Source organism: Limulus polyphemus, unplaced genomic scaffold (genome assembly GCF_000517525.1).
Source record: "Limulus polyphemus unplaced genomic scaffold, Limulus_polyphemus-2.1.2 Scaffold3153, whole genome shotgun sequence".
Lineage (NCBI taxonomy): Eukaryota > Metazoa > Arthropoda > Merostomata > Xiphosura > Limulidae > Limulus > Limulus polyphemus.
The window spans coordinates 31,222-40,997 of record NW_013668763.1 but is presented as its reverse complement, the minus strand read 5'-3'; the positions used below and the strand labels follow the sequence as shown (position 1 = coordinate 40,997).

General features: G+C 32.9%; 1 protein-coding gene across 3 annotated transcripts in view; it reads right to left on the bottom strand.

The window, feature by feature from the left end:
- Nucleotides 1-9,776, bottom strand: part of LOC106468763 — a 49,131-nt gene that overhangs the window by 9,144 nt on the left and 30,211 nt on the right. For all 3 annotated transcript variants that reach the window (XM_013929203.2, XM_022397124.1, XM_022397125.1), the window contains exon 6: nucleotides 1,668-1,761. In XM_013929203.2, coding sequence (XP_013784657.1) covers nucleotides 1,668-1,761 — 94 coding nt within the window. The remainder of the gene's footprint in view (nucleotides 1-1,667; nucleotides 1,762-9,776) is intronic.

Sequence of the window (9,776 nt, the reverse complement as noted above, 5' to 3'; positions counted from 1 at the left end):
AAATGCTCCCTTATAAACACTTACTTTCATATATGACATAAATAACCAATTAGAAGCTCAGAATGTTCCCCTAGTGGTTTTCTAAGCCTTTCTAGTGTACCTGGCATCATTGCTTTCTTTTAAATCAAGATTTCAATGAGGTAAGTTGTGTCTTTCATCTGCTCGAAATTTCATATTTTTTAGTTACTACGCTTGATAAATTAGAGTTGAATTCTATGGTATTGATATAGTAACTTATGGCTTTTTTTAGTTATTCAAATGTATATATATATAAAACCTAAAAAAAAAATATTTTGTTTCATATCCTCCATGCATAAGGTTGTAACTATAAGAGATAATTGTTTGCTTTACTTCTCTATGTTTTAAGAAAAACAACTTTAAGAACTTGTTTCAAAATAGCAATAATCTATATACATATATAATGTATAATAATCGAAATGTGACTGTATTTTACAAAATACTACTCGGCTAAAACAGAGCCAAGACAAGTTACTTTGTACAGACCAAAGGTAACCTTTATGTTATTTGATATGATAACATGAGTGCACGTTAGCCGCATCGCTGTAGCTTCTGTATTGTTAGCCAGGCACAGGTGAAAGGTCATTATGGTATAAAAAAATTATATATGTATAATCTTATGAGATTTAAGCTATTTCATCTAAACATTTATGTTTCCGTGTTACAATCTGTGTTCATTCTAGAATGAAGGATGCATAATTTATGTTTATTTCCTAATTTTTTTAAGGTGGTTGTGAGATCAGTCAAATTTACTGAAACTGTACAGAGGTTAATTACTGAAAATAACAGATAAAATATAAAGTTTTTTCTTAAGAAACGTTTGATAACTATTTGGACTTTATAAAGATTTTGCATGCGAAATTTCGAAATTTTCTAATGCATAAAAATATTTTTAATGTTAAGATGAAAATTACTTTGCATGATAGATACGGAAGATATGAAATGAAAAAAAAAAGGCACGAGAGAAAAATTGCTTTAAAAACTTTAAGACTCAATAAAAAAAATTAAATATTTTGTGTATGAAAGCATTGCAATGTTTACTGATAAACTGCCAAATTTCGTTAACATTTGGAGACTAATTTAACACTTATAGCATGAAAACTATAACAAGCACAAAATGGTTAAGAGGTCAGTCCCATGGACCGAGCCCGGGTTGAAAGAGTTAACATTTGTCGGGCTAAAAACACAAGTTTGTCAAAATCATTCAGGTTCCCAAATATAACCAAGATTCATTCTAATTTTTATGTTTCAGTATAATACGATTAATTTTTCATTTCACCCACTACAGTCTGATGTTAAGACATGTTGGAAGAGCACGTTTACTTGCTATCACATAAAAAATGGGTTTTTCAATCAACGAAGGTTGAAAATCTTTATGAACAGTCTATCTTATATAACACAATACATGATATACGCTTAAACAAATTCAGTTAATGAAGTCGTGTACAGGAACAATTCAACAGCTCTTTATATTTCAAAAACCAATGGGAAAAATTGCACAAAGAAATAATTAAAAGCTAAAAGGCAGAAAGCAATAGAAGATGAAAAACAGCCCAAAAGAGATAGTTACTGATTAACTTGTGTGCATGTGCGTAAAAGTTCTTCTAGGCATACATCCATGAAACACTTAATAAAAAAACAAAACATACCAAGTGCTCTGGACACAGCCAATGTTCCATTTACTCTCCATGTACCAATGAATAGAACACAACCTCCCTCGTTCTCTATCCTGTGTCTTTCATCCTAAAACACAAAGTCAATTTTGTTATTGGCTAATTATTTAACCTTTATCACATTGTTTCATGAACTATCAAAAGATCATTTACGTATCACAAAATCAACACAACCGACAATTTTATTACGAGATTGGTTTGGAGTTTTTATGCACAAATCCCTAAATGCTAAGCATGGAAACAATTTGTTACACTATCTTGTTTTTTAAAACAAGTACAATAAAATAATATGAAATTGAAGTGTGTAAAATAAAAAATGTAAATCAGAAAAGTTAGTTTATATATTCTTAAAATATTCAAAATAATTAAAAATGCCTATAGAGAGTAAAAACTAAAAACATTGCTAACCTGAATAGTGTCATCACAGCAAATGATAATGTCCAACATCAAAGGGATAGCACAGTTAAGAATGTGTTTAAAATGGTTCCACTGTTCACTTTTGTAGAAAACATTGGGAAAGTAATATGTGGGCATTCGCAACTTTAGTGTCCCACTGCTCATGAATTAAAGGGTCACTCCATTGCAAGAGAAAATAATGAGTAACAAAAACAATGACAAATGCAAAGACTTGCAAGGACAATTACTCCTTCAGATTCCTCTGCAAACTAGACACCTGATCACCGATAGTAAGTTTTAGATGGAAAAGCTTATTCAAATATTGCTCACCCCAAATTGCATGCCAAGTGGCATAAAGCCTTACCTTGATGATCCAAATATGGAATAGGCAAGGCAATGTCACCAATGCAAATCAATTTGGATGCTGTGCCAGCAAGTTCATTCCTTAAGGCTCAAAAATGTCCAGGAATCCAGAAAAACTGCATATAGATAGATGACAGTAAGAAATGTGTCAGTCTTTCCTGAATAACTAACAGAACTGGGTGAGAAGGGATGTTAGTGATTCCAGGGCCCTCAAAGAGCTTAGTCAGTTGCTAGGTAATTAAGAGTAGGTGAGATTGCATACAACTGAGCAACACAGAATATGTTGACGGAATCTTGTGAGCTACTAAAGTTCTGCAAGAAACTAAGGCAAACACCATAGATTCACTTAATTTTGAGCTATCTATAAAAATGGGATTGGTTCAAAAAGTTTTCATTAAAGATAAATGGGTACTGCCAGTCAGGATCATCCAACCTCTCAGGTGACTCAATGAAAGAATGCAGTGGAGGATGTTAACAAACCATGACAGGATAGGCTGATAATCAAATTCAGCAATATCATCCACTGTCAGGCCTACCTCAGTCAACTCTTCTTAGAGACATGTCAAAATTTGGGATATCAGACTATCTATTTGTCAGAAACGGAGCCCTCCAAGGTATGAAGACACACTGTTAGATGGGGGTGCACTGGCAGTGATCAGAGCTTCGCAATGTTTTGTACAAAAAGTAACAAATGTCCAAGGTGAAATGGAGGTTCAGAGGATTCGGTGCATAAACTCTGGACTAAAGAAGTTTAAAAAGGTCTTAAGATGCACAGTGACTAACATCTACAATTCAAAGTCCGTGGCAAATACAACTACCCTTAATCCAGTTTATACTGAATAAAGACTCAATTGAGATTGAGTACCGTACACCAAGTCACACTCAAAGATGTGAAAGAGAGGATACGTAGGATGTTCAATCTCCTTCTACAACTGACTTTAAAATGCCTTATGTGTGGAATAAAAGTTGCCTTGTTGTCAAAAAGAAGTCCTAAGGACTGTGTGAGCCACCACAGGAATTTGGGCTCTTTCTGCATAGAGCTTTCAGATCAGCATATAGTCCCAGGTGGTGGAAGAAATCCACACAAATGGTTCTAACTGACGAAAACTTTAAGCCATTTGCAACTTATTAAGGGCAATTTGAAACTACTGCTCAGTGTACCTCATATACCTGTCAAGTATTAAAGATTGGCTGCAGGCTATGGTTGTATTACTATTTACTACAGTTATATCATCCCCTTGTTTTCAGGTTGTTCTATTTTTGTTATTATAATTTACAGTTTTTTCAGTTATTTCCAGTGATATACCACCATATCATTGTGCACAAGTGCTTGCATCAACATCATAATTTTCTTCTTCCTAAACGGAGACTCCTGCAAGAAAACAAAAAGCCCTAGAAAAGTACAAATGTTTGTGGGCAAATGAGTTTCATGGGGTTCTTGCCAAGCCCAGTTTGGGAGAGAGTTATGCTAAATGAACAGTACGCAATAGTTAAAGTTACAGCATCAAACATCTACAATATAAGCAACACATGAAAGCAGCATTACATTAATGAAATTGAAAATCCAGCTGCAAATAGCCTCAACTGACTTTTTTTTTAGCAAAATCTGGTTCCAATGTCAAATTAACTAAAACTGTCATAAAAGTAAAAGTGCTATTCTTTTAGACTGACATGTCTGTTATTGAGATTTAGTAAAATGTTATTTATCTCGTGTACTTAATTTATTTTCTGTTTATTTTTTTATTTTTTTGATTTAGAAAGACTTATGTTAGCAATTATACATCAAACAATGAGTCATCATGTAATCCTGAGAGTAATTAAAGAAAATTATGGTTCTTTTCATGGTAATAACTACTAGTAGACATCAAAATGGGTTGATATGAATGTCATATGGATAACCAACAAGAAACCTTAAAGCAATTGAACACAGAAGTTGTTTAACTGTAGGAGGAAGTTGTTTAGTGATGACACTGATATTAATATTAAAGAGTACGACACCCAAGACAGCCCTGAGGTATTCCGAGCTCCTGTGAGAAAGACTGTTTTACTACCGATTCCACACATACCTGGAATGACCTCTCTTCAAAATATTTATGGATACAAATAGGTAAATGGTCATGGAACCAATATGGATAACCAACAAGAAACCTTAAAGCCACTGAACATAGAGGTTGTTTAACTGTAGGAGGAAGTTGTTTAGTGATGACACTGATCTTAATATTAAAGAGTACGACACCCAAGACAGCCCCGAGGTATTCCGAGCTCCTGTGAGAAGGACTGTTTTACTACCGATTCCACACACATCTGGAATGACCTCTCTTCAAAATATTTATGGATACAAATAGGTAAATGGTCATGGAACCAATATGGATGGAGGTTGTGTAATAAAACCAAAACTCCATAATGTGGCACAAGTATTCTTAATATCAAAAAGGACAGAAACAAGATGTTAACTCTGGACAAAAGCTTCCCTGACTGATGGTTCTAGTCAAACCAAATGGTCCATGGTAAATCACTGTTTATGGAAATCACACAAGGTGTTAGAAAGGAGGATGATTGATTCAAGGAATCAAACAAGAAAAGTATTCAACATACTGTCCAGAACTTTACATAGACAGCTAATCAAAGCAATAGGTTTGTAATTAGAAGGAAATTTCAGATCTTTCCCAGGGTAGAAAAAGTGATGACAATAGCCGGGTGCTCTAAATCTAGAGATTCCTTTTCCTGCCAGATAAGGTTAAAAAGAACCAAAACAATATTAAGATGGGTAGAAGAGAGATGGTACAGTATCTCATAATGGTGTTATCTTGTCTGACTCATGAACTGTCAGACATATGTAGATCAAACTTAAGTTGCATTAGAGTAAATGATCAATTTAGTCACAAAGACAATCAAACCAAAAAAGAATACGAGGTTCTTTCAACATGTATTTTAATGATCAAGAAGGCAGAAGAACAGGTGGAGGTGCCCAAGTTTTAGGAAAAACACTTTCCAAGTGTGTGAGCAAAATCTTATAAATTAGTAACTTCTTAGCTGTTGGGTTACAAGATTGAGAGGGGATTGGATACATACTTCCTATTCACCTTTCAAACCTTATCCCAAAAGACTTTGGAACTGGTAGTTGAATAAAAGTTGGAAGGCTTTGACAGTTGATCTGCTAGGTATGGGCATAAATCTTCTAAATGTTTATGCAACTGGTAAAAGTGTGGTAGCTAAATACATTATCCCAGGCTTATTTCTAAGCCCTCGATGCCTTCTAACAGTCGAGTGTCTACCATGGACATGAATAAAACATGTCAAAGTTTTAGGGATGGTAACGAAAGCTGCCTGGACAACACAATCAGTTATTGCCTCCAGACAGCTGTTAACAGAATAACAGCTCTAAGAATAATGGTGTAGGTGAGACACTTGGTCAAGTTCCCACCATGATATAAGAGTGAGGTGACATCAAATGAAGCCAACCTCCCTCAAAATGATGAAAAATGATCATTGCCTTGTATATTATTGTCTACCTCCCATGAAAATAAAGTAAACAAATGGACAAATCTGTGACAATAAACATGTGGTTTGGTGCATGGAAATATATATACATTCTCTCATTTTGAAGAAAGAAATGCTGTGATCCAAGATCAAACTCTACAAATTGAGATCTCCCAACAACAGAGTCTTAATGTACGAAAGTATAAAAAAAAAAAGCAATAAATGGAAAGTTTCCTTTACATTGTGTACATGTTTTTTAAACGTAATTTACTGAGTGTTTAGATATTAGTTATGTCAGTATTAAATATCCAGTATACCCTATCATCTGATATTTGTTGTGTCATTATGTAGAAAACATTAAAGTTGGCTCACCACACTAAACCCTACTACTAGTCTACTGCAGTTGTTAAACATAATGAAATGTTGGAAATTAAAGAGGAAACATTCTTATGGATGATTATTATTATTATTATTATTATTAATGAAGATTATAGACTACTGCTGTAAAAGTTTGAAACAGATAATTGCTTTACTGGCCACTATATGCTCCATTGATCCTGCAGCTGGTATTCCAAATAGCCATTATCAAAACTAAAGCATTCCATAGTTTACATAACAGAAAGTTATTTCACTTTTTTTTTCTTGCACATACTTGCCTAAAACACATTTAATTTGAAAAATTGGAATAAAAATTCAGTATTATCTACCACTCTGCTAGAATCTACAAGCTGTTAAGAATAGAGGATTCACTTTAGCACAGACTAAACCTACTTCAGCCAATTCAAACACTCATGTAGCCAGTACTTAAAATAAATCCCACTGAAGAGAATGAGTGTCTCTCATCATTATGCAGAAAACAAGATTTGCTGTGGAATACATAATAGCCATTTTTATTGATACTTGTATATTTGGTCTGCTAATTCCTTTGCAAATGATAAGAATGGTGGTTGTAATTTTACCAAAGTTACCTCACCAAATATATAAAAGGTATAATATGATTATGTATTCTGGAAAAGACAAATGTTGATGTTTGTTAAGTCAAGACATCTACAAACAAGAATATTCCATGTGCATTCAAAGTTCTCAACAAGTTGTATTTTTGCAATAGAACAAAGTACTTAAAAAGGTCCTCAAAAGACTGGTGAATATGCTGCAATACCAGTTAGTAAAATAAAAACATAAATTTAGCTTGGTGTCAAACTGGATCAATAACTTTGAAAATATGGCAAAATTTAGTCCCAAATCTAGAGCAAAACATAAAAACCATCAACCCACACTCCCAGAGCCTTCATAAAGTCAAATGCAAAATTTCTGAACCCCTTTCTGGAGAATCTTTAGCATCAGAACAATTCAGAAATTAACACTTGACATACCATACAGAGGTGATTGACTATTTAACAGAAGAATCAATCCTCCATGACACGTAAAAATTTCATTCATAAAGTGAATCCCTGAAATATTGTTTTCAAAGACTGAAACACACTCTTACAGCAGAGTACAAAATAAATCAGTAATCAGTCAAAATCTGAATACTTTGTCCATGACTGGACATTTTCACATACATTTTGTTACTGCCTCTTATTAACTGAAACCCTGACAAAAGATGAAAATGCTAAAAAAAATTGTTTTTCTTCTTTACTATAATAAGCATCATGCAAGGGTTCAACTTAAAGGCATATCTGGTGGAAAGTATACATGCTTAATTTTGGTGTTTGTACATTTATTTATTCTTTAGAAAGCTTTCATCATAAATCATCTTTATTTTTATCAAGTCAGACAGCAATAGTTTATACTCAATCTGAAAACTGTCATTTGCTTTCTATCAACTGTCATCTTTAAACAAGTTAAGATCAGTTTACAGTCAGAACATAATATTTAACATTAAATGCTTTTACAGTATTCATTGTTAATACAGCACTTAACAGGAAATAATCCTCTAAGATCAACAATAAGACACTGAAAGAAACATTCCATGTATCATAAATACATAGATTGGTACAGCCACATGCTTTACACCTCACGAGTTATCTAGCAGAAAGCACAACTGTGAAGCCACTTCTTTGTATCGTACTAAATTTTGCTTTAAATTAAACAAATTTTTCTTAATACGGTTGTATAATATAATGCTGAAATGTTAAAAACATGTAAAACACTTGTTAATGCACTGACACTTGTCATTATTGAAGATGGTTCTTAACTGTATGCATCAAATAAGCAAAAAGTAAAATAAAACTAATCTAATCTTCTACAAAATAATACCTCTCTTACATGAATTTCATATAACAAAAAGAACCTTAAACTGACATTGTTTGCAGCAACTCAACCATTGGCACCAGTGAAACCTTTTAAAACCCCATAACCATAGATAAGATTTACTTTGGAATAGACACGATAAAGCAATAATAATTAAACATGAATGATAAAATGAGCAACAAACATTATATTTTAAAGACTATCTACAAGATAGTAATTGTACTTATAGATTAAAGGAATAGTACTCAATAATTGACCTTGTTATTGAAATCCTACTCAGGAAACATTAATGTTTAAGTTTTTAGTGATCAAAATATTTAAGCTGGATGGATGTCATCTCTGGAAAAAGACTGGCATTGACCTTGTCCAAGATGTGAAACATGCAACACAAAATTAACATACCTAAACAATAGCAAAATAACCTGGTCTTTAACCATTTGTTCTGCAGGATTCAGCTATGAAAAGTTTCATAACAGCCTGACCAATTGTTGAGGTCAAGTTTTGAAATGTTATTTAATAGCAAAGTGATGTTATAATTTTCATATGCTCACAAGCATGAGCCGAGACATTGAAAATACAGTGTACACAACATTTGGTTTGTAGAAGCATGATAAATTAATACACCTTTTTGAATCTTGTACATGTTTCATACCAGGCCCTTTTAAAGTGATTTGAGAGGATTTGCATTTTAGTGCCAACAAAACAAAATTCAAAGAGAAAATAACATATTGTCTTCAGAATTATTAGATGTTTGGAACAAACTTATACTTCTAACACAGTTTTAAATGCTTTCTTAGTTCACTTTCATCTTCTAAAATTTGGGTAAACATACAAAAATATTCTTTGAATAAAGCTCAATTTCAGTTCTTATACGTTCTTTCTTACAAAATGAAAAATAATTAATAGATGTTCTATTGAAAAAATTAGCATTATTAAAATAGGTTGAACAAATTACGTTACTATACATCAAGTAATTAACTCAAGATGTAACATTGGAACACCCCTTACTCAGTTGGTTGACATTCTGTTCCATGACCACACCTTTTATGTAGGTAGTATCACACATAACATTACTATTCAAGAAAATATTGGTGAACTTTGGTAGACACTGTACAAACACTAACTCTGTGACATTGTAAGATAATACTAGTTTGGTAGTGAATGCTGCATGTACTGATAAATTTCACTCACAAAAAAAACTGCACATATTGTTGACACCATAGCTATTGCAGTGGATCAAGGCCACCTAGGTACAATACAAACTTGCTAACAGTAAAATGTATAGTGAAATGGAGTTTTCATGATGTCTAGAACTTTAAACTTATAGTTTTCATTAATTAGTACTAGACCACCCATGACCCGTTGGGTTACCCACTATTCAGAGGTTATGAAGAATTGAAGCTAATTTCAATATTGCACCGAAATGAAGGTTTTGAGATAATTTAATTAAATATTTCAATCCATTTGTGTTATTCATAATTCAAGAAAATATATTTGATTATTGATCGGGAGTAAAAGGAAAGACCATTTCATTTTTCAAAAAAGTGAAGTCAGAGTTTTCAGGTATTGTGATGAATTAGTTCATTATGTTGT